The sequence below is a fragment of the Chamaea fasciata genome, unplaced genomic scaffold (assembly GCF_029207755.1).
Source record: "Chamaea fasciata isolate MVZ Bird 193981 ecotype frontalis unplaced genomic scaffold, bChaFas1.0.hap1 SCAF_4, whole genome shotgun sequence".
Taxonomy (NCBI): Eukaryota; Metazoa; Chordata; class Aves; order Passeriformes; family Sylviidae; genus Chamaea; species Chamaea fasciata.
In genome coordinates, this window is record NW_027094089.1 from 31,079,210 (window position 1) to 31,097,673 (window position 18,464).

At 38.5% G+C, this 18,464-nt stretch overlaps 1 protein-coding gene across 1 annotated transcript in view; it reads left to right on the forward strand.

The window, feature by feature from the left end:
- The first annotated feature begins 303 nt into the window (after window positions 1-303).
- NLN (neurolysin) overlaps window positions 304-18,464 on the forward strand; it is a 35,730-nt gene continuing 17,569 nt past the window's right edge. Inside the window, 6 exon segments of the mRNA XM_066181215.1 lie at window positions 304-387; window positions 390-510; window positions 513-627; window positions 11,078-11,334; window positions 13,604-13,752; window positions 16,619-16,726. Coding sequence (XP_066037312.1) covers window positions 304-387; window positions 390-510; window positions 513-627; window positions 11,078-11,334; window positions 13,604-13,752; window positions 16,619-16,726 — 834 coding nt within the window.

Here is an 18,464-nt window from a genome sequence, read left to right on the forward strand (position 1 = left end):
TATCCGCCCCCCATCACGGACAGCGCGGGTCCCTCCGGCCGGGCCGCACTCCCGCCCCACGCCCACCTCCCGGTCCCTCGCAGGCCCGGGTCCGCTCGCTCGGGCCGCAAGGACAGCTCTGCACCACGCGCGGCGCGGGCCCCTCGGGCACCGCACGGACCGCGGCCGCACCGCCCGGGGCCCGACCCGCCCCACCGGTCCGGGGTTCCACGGACCGGGGGCTGCCAGGAAGCGGCGCGCAGCCTTCCCAGCCCCGTGGAGCTGCGCCCGCCGAGGGCACGGGCATCGCCCTTACCGTGCGAGATGCGGCGACTCCGCGCTGCCTCCGGCTGGCAGACACCGGGGACGCGGAGGCGTGCGGAGCGGAGGCGGCGGAAGCGGATGCGCAGGACCACGGCGGAGCGCTGCGCCCGCGGGCGGCGAGAGGGCAGCGAGAGGGCGGCGCGGCAGCGGGAGCGGGAGCAAAGCCGGTTCTCCCTCCTCCTCTCCTGCCTCCTCCTCTTCTCTGCCGCCCGTCCTTCCTCCTCCGGGTCTTTTCTCCTCCTTCTTTTCTCCTCCTCCTCCTCCTCCGCCACCGCCCCCCGCGCCGCCCCCCATGCTGTGGCTGTGCGCGGGCGCGGCTCGCAGGTAGGCGCGCAGGGCAGGTGGTGCTGCCGCGGGACCCGGGACGGGAGCGGCCTCCGGTGCAGGGGTGGGTGGGGGCGGCGGGGGGCAGGGGCCTCCCGGCCGGGCTGGAAGGCGGGTCCGCCCTGGCCGGACAGCCGCGGCTGACGGGAGGTTCCCCGCTCGAGGAGCCGGGCCTGACCCCCGGCCTGAGGGGGGACTGCCGCGGGCGCACGGGGCGCGCTCCGAGGGGCCCGGCGGACAGTGGGGCAGGAAACCTGACTGCCTGTGGGGTTTGCTGCCTCAGCTCCTGGAGCGATTCCCGCAGCCCGCCCTGAGCTCCGTTATGCACGGCTTCCAGGTGGGCAGGGCGAGCGAGGCGAGGCGAGGTCTCTGCTCTTGGTACCCTTTCCACTGAGCCAGGCTCAGTGCGAGAGGAATGGGCAGGCACACAATGGATTGAGGGATACGGCTGTGGCAGCGGGGCTCTGCAGCAGCGTGTGCGTGAAGCAAGACCGGCACTGTGCTCGTAGTAGCTTTAAAAAAGGTGTGTCACTACTACAGGTTGTAGGACAGGTGAGAGAGGTACCAGTGTACCATCGAAAGGTTTTAAAATAGGGAATTACTGCTTTTCTCCGTAATGAACACTAGGGTCTAAATGGACCCCAGAAAACCGGTGTGATAGAAGGCTTGTAGTCAATTCTAGGGGAACTAGACAAATGAACATAATTGCTTTTATTTTGGCCTCTCAGTATTTCTGAAGGACTAAATTTGATAGGAAGCAGTGAAATAGCAGGAGGGTACCTTGTGGTAAAGAGAATTGAGCTGAATTTCAGCATGAAATGAAAAAGATGGTTGCCTCACATGGTCTTTTGAGAAATGATAGTCGTGTACTTACTGCACAAAGTGGACCGTTTTTGTACTATTTCACAGCCTTTGTTCTTGTCAAATTAGGATTGAGGGGTATTAGCAGATAGAAAATTAGTATCAGAATGTTTTCATAAGGCTCCTGCTGCTGTTGAAAATTAAGTGATTTATTTTCTGGTGCTAAAGAAAGTGCACATCTATTTTTTTTTTTCCCAAATTTACATTTACATGCCGTTTTTTGTACAGTCATTTTCACTGTTCTCATTGACTGTCTTTGTCTTACAGGTTTTTCTATCAAAAAGTAGGGGGTTTTTGTTTTTCTTTAGATAAGAGGTTTAACTTTGGTTGCAGTTTGCATTTGGACAATGAAGATATCTCCTTCTAAAGTAAAAATCAGTCGACTGAGGAATCGTTGTTGAACTTCATTAACTGTGATTTTCTTTTCTCAAGTCATCATTTCAGTGTGCCCAAATAATTGTTTCATGAAAGACAGTATTCTTGAATGTGTCATAGTGACCTCTTCACTTTCAAAAGTTAAGGAGTTGTTCACAGAAATCTTGAATAGGTTCCATCCCAGCTTCTATTTTTCCTGAGGTCATCTTAACATGAGATAAAAATGACAGTTCTTAGCAGGTGTCAAGTATTATGCCTTACATTAAATAAAATGATATAAAAGTTAATAATAAGCCGCTGTGCAGAAGGAGGCTTTTACCATTTTTTTTCCCCGTTCAGATTCAAAAGATTCAAAGATTTAGATTTAATGCAATAAAATACACGGGGAAAAAAGCTGACTACATTAATTCAGCATAGAAGTCTGTTTACTTTATGAGGATATTCTTATGTATGAAACAATAAAAGAAGACACACTGATTTAAATAATTTTAGTGTCCTAAAATAATTTTCTTGGATTGATGAATTCTGGGGTGTTTCTCTGAAAATCTTCAGAATCAGATTTTGAGTGCAAAAATCCATGTACATGAGTGAGATGGGTACCAACATACTGTACTATATGCAGGTGTCAGTATAATGAAAGAAAGTGGAAAGAAACTCTGAACACTGTTGTTTCTCTTGCTGAGGAAGAAAACCAACAAGAAATTGAGGCTGGGAGAAAGCAGAAGGAGGAATGACACTGGAGGGCAAAGAAATGGGAAGTGCTTTCATAGTGATTTTCTTATTTCATACTTACTACTATAGTATGTCTGTTTGCTTTCATTGTCACTTCATTAATCCCAGCATTTTGTAGATGATGTATAAAGACATGAAAGAATGCAGAACCCTGCATTAAGCCCTGCAGGATCCACAGGTCACATAAGTAATTCAGAAAAATAAGCAGCCATTTTTAACAGCCTAATTTTTAAAACCATTTACCTGCAAGAGGTTCTACCTTCTCATCTCACAGCAGCATAGTTTCTCTAGGACCTTTTGGTCAACAGCTGTGGAAATAAAATAGATTATGTTAACTGAACTATAGATTTGTGAGTCTGAATTTTTCTCTGTAGAGGAGATTTTTCAGTAAATGTTATCTGTGTTTAGATAGATTAGGGAAGGTGATGTGAGGATGGTGATAATTTTACTTGTTTCTGAGCAAAATATTGCTGGGCACATGAGTTTTTCCTATCATCTCTAACAAACACGTTTTATTTCCACAATGGAATGTTAAATAAGCAAAGTTCTTTGCCATATTAATTGTGCTGGAACAATATTTCACATGACCTGTGAACAGCCTGGGAAGCACAGTGTTACTAAATCACTTTCCACTCAAAAGCCAGAGAAGAAAGCAGGTTTCATTTCCTTTCCTAATTTGTGGTGTTGAGCAGGCTGTTTGGGATTTTGCAAGCACTGAAATGAACATGCTATGTTCATAATGCACTGTCTCCCCAAGAAGATGGATTTAAGATGGTAAGCAAGTAGGTCATCATCTGCTCTGAAGACACAGAGCTTTCCAACTAACTAGTGATGGCAAGAGGACATTTCTCATTGCTTTGAGTGTATGAGACAAGATTCAAAGCATATTTCATATTTCATAGCAAGAAATCAAAGCATATTTCCCTGGAAGAGGCTGAACTAATTAGCACTGGGTAGAAATCAGAGAAAGTATATACAAACTCTCGATATTTTTCTCTGTCCTGCAGTACCAGCTCTTCCTCAGATAGAGTCAACAAGCTGTTCCTCATGCATTAGCTGATTGCATTCAACTGCTGAGCTATCCTGGCAGTGTTTTGTTTGCACTCAACAGCCTGTGCTTCACCTGCTGTTTATGCTGTCATCATGGAAATACGATAGATGCTTGTGCAGCAGCACCTGGAGAGAGCTCTAGGACCTTAAAAGCAATTTTTTTTCCCACTGTGTTTCCACAGTTCACCTGATAGTAGATCCAAACAATAAGACAGCCTTAATTAAAGCCTTTTGCCTCAGACTCAGTATAGTACAATTACTGTCTGCATGCAAGTGTTGTTAAGAATATTCTTTCCTGAGATCCTGCAAGCAAGTTACTTTGTTGGAGGTTTGCTGTTACACACAACGGATACAGTTCACAGTATGCTGGGAAACCTAAATTAGTAGTACTAGTAATTTGTGGTTTGGTTTTGGGGGTGTATTGGGTTTTGTTGGGTTTTGTTCTGGTTTTTTTTTTGGGTTTTTGTTTTGTGTTTTTTTTTTTTTCCCCCAAAAAACCTTAAGTTTAGAGATCAGACACTGCAGAAACCATACCCTAACATTTCTGTGTGTTCCACTGCAGACTATTCTGTGGAAATCACCTCCTTATATGAAAGTCAGTCAGACCAGTTTCCAAATTCCTTTTGTTGAAAGCCTGTTGGAGGCAACTGGCGGGAAGGGGAGAAGAAATAAGTAAGTTGCGTCCTGTTTGAGTACACTGGTTTGAGTTCCTGTTTGAGGTCTGGCTTTTTGTTAGCTGCCGTGGAGCACCTTTTCAGTTAGTTTCCTATGTTAATTCTATTGGAAAACCAGTAAACATTTGTTGTCAGATAGTAAGGTCATGAACACTGAGGGTAATGAATGTACTGATAAAGATTTTTAAATGTTTGCGTGACTTGTAGGTTTTTTTGACTTGCTCATAGATTGAAAGAGCTAAAAGTATAGTTAATGTAGATTCTACAGTGAACTAAGCTCCAGGTGAAAAAATTAAGGTTTAGTATCAAAAGCTGCTAGATTTTCTGTTTCTCCAAATGCAGCTTAAAAAATGGGTTTCTAATGGCAGTTATAGAACTTTAAATTAGAAAGTACTAAACATGCTATCCTTTTACTACAGTAAGATATGTCTGTGCCAAACACAGTTAAGACACAGAGCCAAATCCTTTTCCAAGGAAAATGGAAAATTCCCAGGATTTCAAGGCATGTATTCACTGTTCCATATACTTTTAAGAGCCAAACAGATGAGAGGACTGAGAAGTGAAATGGAAAAAGAACTTCCTATGTGTTTTGTCTGGCAGGAAAAAGTGATGATTTGTGTTGATTTGTATTTCTTTGGCTAAGCTGAAATAATGTTGCCCTGTGATTAACTTTGAGCCATTTAACTCTTCTGTCTTGGAAATTTTTTTTCCATTCTTGTTTTTACCTTGTGCTACCCAGTTCTTTTACCTTTGTTGGTTTTGTCATTGCTTTACTATAAAATACGCAGTTGGTTCTTGTCTGAAGTTTTGTGTCAAAACTGAAAGAAATATAAAAGTATATTTAAAATTCAAGCAAAAACTAAGAATCTCTAAATAGTACAAATATTTTAGCCTCTTAAATTTTTACGAAGCTCATTCTGTGAAACAGACCAACTGTAATGTACATTATATTAGATGCTGCTGAATACTTGTGATTTGGTTTTGAAGTCCTTTTAAACTTAATTTTAATTTTTTAAAAGATTTCTTTTTGTATGAGGCCTGACTGTTAAAAACTTTACTTAAACCGTGCCTGTCTGCTGTCATTTGTGTGTGTTTGGTAGCGCTTGACTCTGATATCCAGGGAAATGCTGATGTGTGGCATATTACTCAAGTATCAAGTAGCTTGTCCTGAGGCACACTGTCAGTTTTTACGTTGCCTTAATAGGGTGTGTCTCGTTTTTTGTTTTTCGTTTTGGTGAGGCCGCTAGGTGGAGTCAAAACATTGAGCCCCTGTGGATATTCATTTGCAGGTAATTGGTGGGTACAGTCTTCACGTACACAGTGCTGCTTTCCAGCACGCAGCACTGCTTCTCCTGCAGCCTGGAAGACCAGGAAGTGTTGTTTAGCCAAGATACGCTGTTTCAGAAAAATAGAAAGGACCAAAATGTTCGAACTCTTGAGTTTGAAGTCCAGCTTTTTTCATACTGTATGTTACTGATTGAAAAAAGTTGTTCATGGCATTAGTCGTGATTTGCAAATCAGCTCTTACTTATTTCCATAAGAATATCCTCTGAAGGTATACACAAGGTCCAGCAAGAAAAACTTAATTGTATTTATTTGTATTAGAGTATTTAAGAAGTCCATGACTAAGTTATCTGAATTTGCTCACACACACACCCCTCTGTCTTTCCCTCTTTTTAAAATCTTGGCTCCCACTTCACTTTCTGAAGCTGTTATCTCATGTCTTTTGTCAGGAGGAAATATAGTTTTCCATCCTGTATGAATCCAATATACCCTGATTTTTATGTGGCTACATGGAACTGTCAGATGTGTTTGCAGGTACAGTAAATAGGTCTGTGTATATTTTTCCCAGAAATATATTAGTTAATTTACTTCACTCTGTAAAATTATACTTGTCATTGTAACTAATACTGTTTAGGTGAAGATGAATTTGAAAACTGAAAGTGCCATTAAAGAGTCTTCGATGGAATTAAAACTATCACTTTGTAATCAGACTTAAATGAGACAGCAGGCTTGAATCTTGACTGTATTATATAGTGATTCTCAGTAACCGGGTACATGTTGGTTTTTGTCTGTATTTTCTAAAGTTGGTGCTACGCCTCCCTGCTGCTTCTTCACAGATTGTGGCTTTCTTGTTTTATATTAATAGTGTTAATGGAATATGCCAACTGCTTGGCACATATTTCAGTCATGGAAAATGTTTCTAAGCAAAACCAGAATTACATAAATGTTTAACATGCTTAAGATACTGCACAAGTTAAAAATCAAGTCTGTAAATTCAATTGCATTGTTTGTCTTTGCAGCAGTTATGTTGGCCACTGTATTGCTGTAATAGAGTATTATAAAGGTTCTTCCCCTTTCTAAAATCAAATCAAATTTATATTTTCCAGAAGCAGCAAGTAATCAAATTGTAGATTTATTGGTAAAAGAAATTACCTGGCATTCTGCAATTATTGCAGTCTGCAACTTAGAAGCTTTACTTTATTCTTTAAAAACCTCTTTTAGAAGTAGCTACTAAGTTTTTAATTGTTGTTCAGCTTTGCTTTTGGTAGAAAATACCATTCTTACTGCTTTTGGGATTGGCAGATTAGCTGTTTTCACAAATTATGTTTTCACAATGATTTGTGAAAAAAGCTGCGTCTGTAATAATCTCTGTTACAAGTGAAAGTCCAAATGAAACCTTTTGTGCCTTTCCTCCTGATGTTCTCGTAAATTGACAAAGCACTGCACAAATGCATAAAATATTTCAGTCTGCCCTGTATGTCATTCCCTTGACATTATTAATACCATAGGACTCACCCCAGAAAAAGGCTAGTGCAAATTGCCAACAGAGGCCGGTTAGATATTTACTGTAAAAATGCAATATAAATAAAGTTGTGTTAATTTTGAAGGACGTCAGAGAAGCATCAGGGACTGGAGGGGCCTTTGGGATGATCAAATCTAGTCCCATGCTACCTTAGGGAACCAAGTAACATAATACATTTTATAAACTGGTCAAGCGCTATGTTATAAAGAGATGTTTTTACTTGCTGGGACTTACTGGACATCTCTTTCAGAATCTCACTGTCCTCATGCTTGCAAAAACCTGTTGCAATTCTAGCTTTCGTGTATTCCTGATCAATTTATTCTGTTTTGTTCTTATGTCTGTGTTACCTCTTAGCATCAATAGCTCTTTTAACTTTAGGACATTTAAATGGTATGCTTAATGACAGCATTCAACTTCAGACTCTCTTTGCTAGACTAAATTCATGATTTCATATGTGTTTCTAGCAGTAGTGCAAATTTAGGTTGCTACTGACAGTTTTTACCGACACTTTGTTTAGACAAACACAGCTGTTTCAGAGTCACTCATCAAATGGGTGATGGGACTGACTAGCTGGTAAAAAAGCTGTCACCCCTGGGTGGTTTTTGATCCACTTTATTTTTCACCTTTATGCTTCTGAGAATATTTTCTAAGTATGATCCTGGCAGCAGTTGTGCTGATGCCATTGATGTAGTGAGGTGCAGGGGCAGAAATGAGCAAGGGAGAGAGGAACACTGACAGAAATGTCAGCGTCTCTGGCAGCACTGTTGCTGGATGTGAACCTTATAATTAACCCAGGCTTGATCAGATACCTCTAGAGCTCTACACCACACCAGAGAAAACTGCATGTGATAGCTGAAACAGTTTGAAAAGAACAGTTCAGGCATTGACATCAGCCTGTGCAAGGCAACATCCTTCCATTCAAATTGAATCAACTTCTGATTGCTCAGTGCAAGCAGTGATTGGCTGTTCTCTAGTGTTGGTGCTGTTTGCCAAAAACAAGTCTAAAATAATATTTGTACCTGCTTGGTTCAGTGTTTGAAGAAAACTCTTTGCTGTTGCATCTGATTCCTAGCATTACTAAGGGACCTTATATTCCAGTAATATATCTGGGAAGTTAAAGGTTCCCTCAGTGATACAATTTAATATTTTCTTTCTAATAGCATGACAAATGTAACTGCAGAGTATTTTTGAGCTTCATATTATTTTAGTTATGATCTTCTTTCTTGTTTCTAATTATAATTTTTGATCTTAAAATATTGCCATCTGATGCATGTGTTGCGTTTTTGAATTTTGGGAATCTATTTATAGTTTTACGTAGATAAATAATTCAAAACACTAAGCCATGAAAGAAATGGCCAGGATTTCACCCATGCATATATATTTACTTGCACAATTTATTATTAAGCTGATGTCAGTTAATTTGGTTCTTAATAGAGTCTGAGTGACTGGTAGCAAGGTAGCAACATGTCTGTAAATGATTATTTGAAGAATTATGTGTAGCAACTGATTTTACATGCAGTGTTATATTTCAGTTTTTGAAGGCCCACCATCTCATTTGGCGTTGAAAAAAACTTTCTGATTTGTACTGCCTTTTTTGATCCATACAAATGACTGCATCTTCCCATCAGCAGAAGCAAACAAGGTATCATCATTTCAAAACTGGGCAGTTCTGTGTTTTCCTCTTTCTAGCAGGTAGTCAACAACTTGCTAGTATTTATGCCTGTAATTTATACAGCCCTCAAATTTATAGGTATATTCTTTATTAAACTAGGCAATATACTAAGAAAATCAGGTGGCATCTTCTTTTAGTATTTAAAAATAGTGTTCTCTGGTAATCTGAGACCCTACATTCCAGTTCATGAACTCAGTCCAACTTTAATTATTAATAAATCTTGTTGACAGGCTGAAATTTGTGTAATATGTTGGTGCTGTGACTCTTTTAGTGTTTGTTTTGGATGATATGCAGTTGACGGTCAGTGGCAGGACTGTATTGTCTACATTTCTAGGTGAAGATACTGTATGACCTAAAGCACTGGGTTCTCTTTAGAAAGAATATCTGCTTACTATCCTTCACTTTAGCATACTTTCATGTTGCTCAGGCTGTTGTTTTCCTTTGACTCCACTTTACTTTTATTTTGACTTCAGTTTGAAACATGGTGTAGTCTTTCTGATGTTCTTGGGTGTGGGTGATGTGAGGTAGAGTTCAGAGCTATGAACCTGTTTCTGAGGAGCTTCCCCTTTATCTGTCAGGAGGTTTTACCAGACCTGTGCTAGCAGTGTGTGGAAAAAATAGACACGGGGCATTCCACTGAGAATTTGTTCATGACTTAATGGAGTACTGTTCTTTAATGGATTTGCTGATTCAGGGTAGAGTTCAGTAGATTTTGGGGATGGGAAGCTAACACATTCCAAGAATGTTATTACTTAAGCTTTTGCTTTCATGACAGCAGCTTTATTTATCCTAAATCACTATTTAAAATTCAGTATCAGTAGTCCAGTAGAGAAGTTACTAAAGCCTTAGTGCCAGAACCCAGTTGGTGTTAGAGAAAAGGAAAAGAGGTGGAACAAATATTCTTTATTCACACTTCATTTTCAAAGTGAAATCGTCAATATTCTGGACATTGATTTTTCTGTATGCCACTGAAGGAAAATGTAAACTACTTGCCTACATTGGAATGGGAAGATTTGAAGAAACTGTGGTTACAAGGAAAATAAAATTTCAACATAAAGCATAGGTAGAAATGTTGTCTTTTGTTTTTGTCTTGCATAATATAATTTTGCTTAGGCTATTTCTAGAGAAATTCTATTACAGAATTGGAAGACTTTTGTCAAAAAGCTTTGCCTTCCCTCATACAGAAGCCATGCGTGCAGCTGTTCTCAGTTTGTTGGCATTTCACTCTTCTGCTTTGTTATTCCTTCAGGCTGAAATTGGCTGTCTTTTATGCATGCTCCCTGCATTGTATGCCAAAACCTCTCTGTGCACTAATGCACATACCAGACAGTTTTTACAATAAAATCAATACAGGTACAATGGCTAGTGTTAGGAGAAAAAATTACTTAATGTAAAACAGTGTTAAGTAAACATCCCTTTATTAGCAAGATCTCTGTGTATTTCTTTAGTTATGACTGAAAATTTTAAGTTGTCATTATTACCATAACAACATTAGAGTTTTTTTGTTTGCTTGTTTGTTTTTTTAATTATGTGGCTGAAATAGGAAGATAGATAGTAAGTCTCTGACAGCCAGGGATCCTCCTATGATAGTAAACTCTGCTGGAAGTTTGACTACTTGAATGCAAGCCTAATTTTTAAGAAGCTGAAATAAAGTTGATTAGAACTATAGTTGAGAGATCATTAATACATAAATCATAGTAAAGGAATGTACCTCTTCTGGTGAAAGAATGAAACTGTGTAGTTAAACACAATTAAAGGAATAAATTTGCAAGTGAGTAACAACTGGAAGGTTTCCTCCCATGCTTATTATGTGGCAGACATCCTGTATAAATATAAAGTTATTTGCTGTATTGAATACAATCAAATGATATTTTATGTCTTATTTTGTGAACTTTGCAGTTCTAGTTCTTTTTCATCAGCAAATCACTATGTGGATTTTATTTCTCACTTCAAAAATGTTAGTCTGTCTATTTCTGTAGAGTTCCAGTAACTGCAGTGCTGTTTTCCTTACAATGTTGGGTCATAATTTAATCCGTATGGTTTTGTCAATACCAAAGTTTTTGTCCCAATTTGCACTCAATCATACTCTAAATTGAAAAGGTAGAAGACAGATTTATTTAAAAATTAGACCTAATTGACAAAGATAATTGATAAAGATAGCTCTAAAAAGGACTTTATTTGTCCTCCTAAAATTGTTCTGATGCTGGTTTTTTAATATTTACTCTTAACTGTCTCTTGAACAGGAATCTTGCTATGCAAAGATTATTTTTATGCTTTCAGGTCCATTGGACCACGGCTTGTGTTGAGAATGACATTAGGCGCAGAAATTACAAGCCAGCTCAAGGCTTCTTCATACATAGCATCAGGACGAAACCTTTTGAGATGGGACCTGTCACCAGAGGAAATCCGAACAAGAGCAGAAGAACTCATCAGGAAGACAAAGCATGTGTATGACAGTGTCGGGATGCTGGAAACCGAAGAAGTAACACATGAAAATACTGTTCGGGCTTTGGCAGATATAGAAGTGGAATATGCAGGTTAGCATGGGTTTTCTGTATTTCTTTGCATAAGGCATTCCACCTGCATGTAAGGAAACATGGAGAAAAAATAGCTGTTGCTTCCAATTTTGATCCCTGCTGTTCTTGTGTAGAATGTGTGGAGGCCTCTCAAGAGGCCGTCTGGTCCTGATAATCTTTCAGGATCTCCCAGAGGGCTGCATCAGTCACCTGCTCGGGTTTAGCACGTGGAGCTCCACACAGTTATATTTCCAACCACGTGCAGCTGCCAGGGGACACTGCAGCAGTGCAGGCTGCAGCCTCTGTGGTATGTGTGGTGCATCACACGTGGTAGAGCAGTGTTTTTTTCAGACACTGCGGAATCTGACACAAACAAGCTGAATGGAGTAATGGGAACATTGGTAAACTGCTAGTGGAGAAAATGGGATGACAAGGAATTTTTCAATGTGCTGTTGAAAGAAGACTTCTTTACTTGCTCATATTTAAATTGTGGCCTGTGAGTTCTTGAAGAATCCAGGTAAATGTTGGTCATGCAGTCACATCTAGGTTGTTCTGAATTAATTATCAAGCCTTACCAATATATGAGTGCGGTTTAATGGTCAAACACAGGTCATTGAGTTAATTGTCAGACGAGATGGGTAAAATATAAACTGCATATTGCATATCCTTGTTGAGAAAAACCTTTCAGATGGTGGCTGCATCACTTATAAAATAGTGAGTGCAGTAGATGTCAAATTCTTTCAAATACTCTAAAAAAATCTAGCCACAGAGGTGCTAGAAACAGCCACCTTGGCTTGGAGCAGAATCTTTGACTACCAAAAAAGCCCAGCTGGCATCTCAAATGTAACATTAGGCTGGATTGCACATTACTTAAAATTGCACATCCAGTGAATTGGCTGGAATTTATTCTGGCATACTCAGAAAGACTGAAATCTTCATTTGAAAAGCCTGCTGCTAGATTCCATTTTAGCTGTACCAATATACCAATATACTGATTTGTTATAATTATTGCAAATCTTTTCATCAGGATGATTTACAGAAGGAAAATCTGTGCTTGATTCAGAAAACAGTGGCCATCAGCTTTTCAGCATAGCCATGAAGACTTGATGGAAGATGTACTTTTTTCGCTACATACTATTGCAGTAGTGGGTCACATTTAAGCTTTTAATGCTAATTTTCAAAGCTGTATGTGAAATTATCGTGACCTGCTGTGAAACAGCCCATGGCATATGAGAGGGATGTATTACCACAGCAAGACTTCCATAAGAACCTTGGAATTTAAGGCCTGTGTGTCCATTTCACATAAAAGACCTACCCTGGTAATTGCAAGTTATTATTCGAAAAGACAGAAATGACAATAGATCTTAAATTTCCCTTGGAAGCTGCCAAAACTCTCTTTATAATTTTGAAACATGTTGGCATAAGGGCAAGAGGTGAAGGGGCAAGTTTCCAGTGGAGTTCAAGAAGAATCACATGCCCATAGCTGCATTTCTGAATCTCTCTCGGAGCTTGGTAAAATGACTGCACATCACATAAAATTGCAAAGCTTTAAATCAGCCTAATACATTGTTACTCTGAAATCTACTTTTGGAAAGGTAGATTGGTAGAGACATTATAATTTGATTTTTAATTAAACAAATTCATTTCTATTTTAGGATATCTATTCAATGTCATTTTAAGATGTAATATTCCTTTAATAGCAAGGATTTACTTAATCTCAAAAGTATATTCTAAAAAAGTAATATTACTCAGCTTCCAATCTCTAGAAGCTCAGAATGCATGGACAGCATCTTCCCTGTTTGCCTTGTTGTTTCTCTTTAAACACAGAAGAGTACAGTACATGGGGATTTGACACAGTGCTCATAACAATGTAAAAATAACTTCAGGACAGATGGGCATGTTTGAAAGATTCAGAGCTTCTGACTTTAAATGCTAAAATGGAAGCATCTGTGCCAGCTACAAAAAGTCAGTCTTCACTTACATGACTTTTGGAAGATGAAGCATTTCTAATGTATTTTTATACCATTCAGCTGATTTTGTAGAAGATGATGAGATAATTAGGCTTGGGGTTTAGTAATCTTCTGTAAAATGTTTATTTGTTACAATGGTGTGTGGTTTTGTCTTTTCACCTATTCAGTCTTACATTACATGTAATAGCTTTATTTGCTATATGTGTCAGATTACTTTGGATACTTTTTTCTTATGTCTTTTATAAATGTCAGAAGAGGGAAAGTTCATTATGCTTAAAACATGTCTATCCTTCTGTGTTCATTGCCTCTTATTTAAACAGTGGAAAGAAGCATGTTGGATTTTCCCCAACACGTCTCCCCTGACAGAGAAATACGCTTAGCAAGTACAGAAGCTGACAAAAAACTGTCAAATTTTGATGTGGAGATGAGCATGAGAGAAGATGTGTTTCAGAAGATTGTTTATTTACAGGTAAATAACAGTATGTCTGCATAAGTTGTGACACGTATCTAAATTTATCTGAAATTAATTGGTATACACAATGCTTTCCAAGATTGCCTTGTGTTTCCTCTGTGTCTGTGCCACTCAAATCTCTCCAGTGGGACACTGCTATACAATAGAAAACAGTGTATCATGCTGTTCCTACTCTTTGCCTCTCATATCCAGATATCTGTGTATCCTTTTCTCTCCATTGCAATTGCTTTGAGTTTTGTCTAGTCTTCCAAAGAACTGATGCAAGGAATCTAAACTAAAAGAGGGAAACCTATTAGAAAAAAAACTGTTTTGTTTTTTACTGGCTGAGCTTGTTCAAATAAGGAAGGAAGAAGAGAGGCAATATAGCAGTGTACTTACATTGGCTTATACTGCTTTTGAATTTGTGTCCAAAATTCTGCTTTATTGAAAAAGTTGAGAACTTTAAATTTAAAAATTGTTCTAAGTTATGAAGGTTAATGAGAACACATAAATGGGGCTGACCTCTGAAATTACCTCTTTTTTATCAGCTAATTATAAACAACTACATTGTATCCTCTTCTTCATCTGTTTAGTCAGCCTCAAAATAAAACTACCTTAAAAGATGCATTTACTGTTGAACTAGTTTCTATCCCTTTTGTGTTGCTGTTTAGCTTCTCTTTCAGTCGAGCACCTCTAGGTATCTCGTATTTTTCATTTGTACTGCATATTTTGTAGCTCAAACAGAAAGAATATTTGATTTTGTTCCAATATGTCTGGTGATGTTTAGTAAGAGTTTTCTTAAAAGTGCAACTAGAAGGATAATGCAAGGAAGCTATCTAATATGATAACAAAAAAATACATGTTTTTCTATGTTTTATATGTGATTTTTTTCTCTCAACCTCACTTATTTTTAATCTTCTTGTAATGCTCATAAGTTATTGGAGCCCTATTTCCTGGAGTCACCATTTGTGTTTTTTGCAGGCTTGACTGGGAATCAGAATAATGCTTGCAGAACCGTACTAAAGTGCCTTCCATTACCATTGTCTTCTTTTGCTGTGTTTTCCAGGGAAATTTTCAAGTGTTCTCCTCTAGCTGGGTATTCTTGTTACATGTTTGTGGAAGTACATAATAACCCCATTTTGCATATGTTCTGTTGTGTGTTGGCAGATAGTGCCTTGTGTTGATTTTTCCCCCCCGTACTTTATATTGATTTTTTTCTTCTTCCCCTGCTCTGTTGCAAGTAATTAAATGGCTTGATTTGTACGTATTGCTTTCTGTGATTTTCCCCACCATCCACTACAGAATACACAGATATATTGAGAACTAATCTAACATATCTGTGTATCTATCTATTCTTAATTTACAGGACTGTCTGACAGTAGGTAGGGAAAACTGATTGCTGCTATTCACTACTATTACTTTCTTAATTTTTTTTTCATTTGCTCTCTTCCTATTTCATTTTCCTTTGCAGTAGTCTTTGATTTTTATAACAGTTAGAATTTTTGCTTAAGCCTCCGTTTAAGTTTTTTAGAAATTTTTCTTAACTGCAGCATGCAAGCATGTTTTAGTACAAGTTTGTCGGAGATGCAACTTCTGAGTATATATCCACTTCTAATAACTGTGAAAGTAGTAAGAGTTTTGCTCTCAAACAAGCATGAAATTTCCAGTAGTGCCAGACTGGTCAAATACTGCTATTTCCAGATCATAAAATTGTTGTTAATTTTTAAATTTTTACCACCTTCTCCTGATAGAAACTCTCAGTTTTCAAAAAGTAAGGCTCCAGGAACACATGAAAAAAGAACTTCCACAAACTGAATTCAGATTTCAGCTGAAATTATTTCGCCAGTTCAAAAAAGCAGTAAACAGTTGGATTAAATCAGGTTTTTCATGGGGTTTAATAATTCAAGTAGATTAATTCATTTTTGTGATCCTTCATGGGGACAGATGAAAATGGGGTGAGGAGAATGAGGGCCCCCATACTTCCATGTTATTTGTTACACAGCATACTAAGAGAGGAGCAAATCTGCTTAACCTCAGTGATGTGCAGAATGCTTTAGCTCCCCTTAATTGGGACTAAACTTTTCCAACTTAATAATAGTACTCTTTCTAAATTATGCTTAATTGAAGAGTTGTTGATGGAGGAAAATGATTGAGGTTTTCCCATTTAATTTAAGAAGATATTAAAATAATGTAGTCACTTTCATTTCCTCACACATTAGGGGAAAAAATTTCTGCATAAAATTATGTTGTTCATTATGTTCTGTATCTTATTCTTTGTAAATCTTGTATTTTGAGGATTGAAACTTGGAATAAAGTTGAATTTGGTAGTGAAACTATCATTTTAAATTTTGTTACTCCTAACATCCACAAGCTGACTAGTAGAGGCATGCTTAAGAATGTTGCCAGTCTTCTCCACCCACATGCCCTCAGGAAACAGCCTGATGTAAAGAGCTGCTTCAGGTTTTGTTCATGGAATTCTTAGTATGTTTTGTTTCTTACTCTGTCTGAAGGTTTCTTCCTGGAATAAAGTAGCAAGGTTCTGTGTAAAAGAAAGCTATCTCTACAGAAGATTAAGTGCACTGTAAACTAAAGTGTACTGTAAACTTAAGTGTACTGTAAACTGAAAGGGCCTGTTGTTATGACAGCATGTAAATGTACTGAGACACTTGGTAAAAGAATATTTTTTGAAAAACATTTTACATGAATACAAGAATACTATTATGTAAGGTAACTGTTTTGGGGAAGTTCTTCACATTAAAATATAGGATATTCCCTTTTTTTATATGACCGTGTTCTAAAGAACAACTCTGTTCAAACCCTTCTAATGCTTGGTATGGTTCTTACAATGTGTTAAAATTTCAATTATTCTATACTGTCATTTCAGCAAACCTGTGATCTTGAAAATTTAAAGCCTGAAACAAAACGATACCTAGAGAAATCTGTTCAAGCGGGGCGAAGAAATGGACTCCATCTTCCTAAAGAAGTGCAGAAAGTAAATATGGACTATTTGTTTATAAAGCTATGGTTGCAAACTGTTGAAGAGATAAATTTATGGTTGGTTAGCTGTACTAAGCATATATTTGGACTTAATTTGAACCTGCTGAATTACTGCTATAATCTTATCTGTGCTTTCTTTCAGATCCATCCTTTAAACTTCAATCACTTGAAGGTTTTTAAACTAATCTGATAGACAACCATGATACACAGTAGATAGAAGTGGTCTGCATCACCTCGTAGCTTTGAGACTAAAAGAAGCCTCACTGAAAAAGTTTTATTATATATTACCATTATAGATAATGCCTAAATTAGATTCCCAGTGAAGAGACCTCTCAAAAAATGTTACTAGTGTGCCTGTATTTCTATTCAGAAGTGTGTATAACTGTTGCAAATACACAGCTACACTAGTTTCAGTTAACTGATGTAAAATGTGTCCTAGATTTTAGCATTCCTGTTGGGGAAAAAATAAAAGTAGGATAGAGGAGAAAACAAGTAGCTCTAAGTACTTTTCCCAATTAAGGGAGAACTGACTTAGAAAGCAATTGTCACTTCAGAAAATCAGGAAGTAAAATTATCAGCGCCTGGGATGCTGTGGCATCCCACCCTTAATGGGAAGGGAGCACTCAGGATTCACAGACATGCTTGTAGTTTAAAGGAACAAGAAAACTAGAGGGTCTGCAAAAGCTTACAAGTGTTTATTAGTACACCTATATACTTGGTGTGGAAATTGGTCCCTCACCTTGCATAAGTACATGGAAGTAGGTTTTGGATAGAAGGGATAGAGTGAAAGGGAAATGACAGAGAGATAAATTAGTCAAAGAGGGGAAGAGAGAAAGAAGAAAGGGAGAAGAGGGAGAGAGATCACCATTCATGCCTCCAGGATCAGTCCTGCTGCCTAGGTGTCCAGAGTCCTGAGGGCACTGCCTGGACATGGGCTGGGGTACTGTTATATAGATAAGCCAACAGACTGTTACTGCCAACAGTCCTTGGCTGTTGTTACCTATAGTCCTTGGCTGGTGCCACAGCCACCCTGCTATTGGTGTTTGAGACAAACACGTTAGCCATTATCTTGTGGGATCCTACAGATGCCAACACAGTTATCTCCAAATTCTGAGTGATACTTCTGACTATAGTATGACCTCTGACTGTTGAATAGACTTAACCCTTTGTAGAAAAGAATCAATCTTCATCCACATCCTTCCACTAGTGAGAACAGTTTGATGTGTATTTTCATATAACTGATGCCTCTAAAGGTATTTTGTAATTCCTTAGGGGACAATAGTTGAATTTAGTTTTTGGTTTTTTATTTGGTGTGCATTCTCATACTGGCAACTACTATGTTTATTTGAACTTGACAATAACATGTAGAAACTTGCTATGAAATATATAAAAAAATGTTTCAGAAATGCAGTGTTTTAAAATAGGTTTTGGAATGGCTTTGTGTTGTGAGAGCAGCCTTTTCTTTCTGTCGTACCATACCTGTACAATTCCAAAACACTGTTTTTGAGTAGGTTGCATGCTTTTTTACTCCCTTCATTCTCATTGATTTCAGTGGATATTTTTACACTTAAATTTGTAATTTAGCTGTTCAAATGAAAGAAAATAATTGAATGTTAGCACATGAAACTGTTCAGTGATTGTGTTTAATCTCTTCAGTCCTCTCTAAACTGAGTTTAAAATGTTGGCGCAATAGCCCTTGGCCACAATATTGCTCAGGACCAAAAGAAACAGAG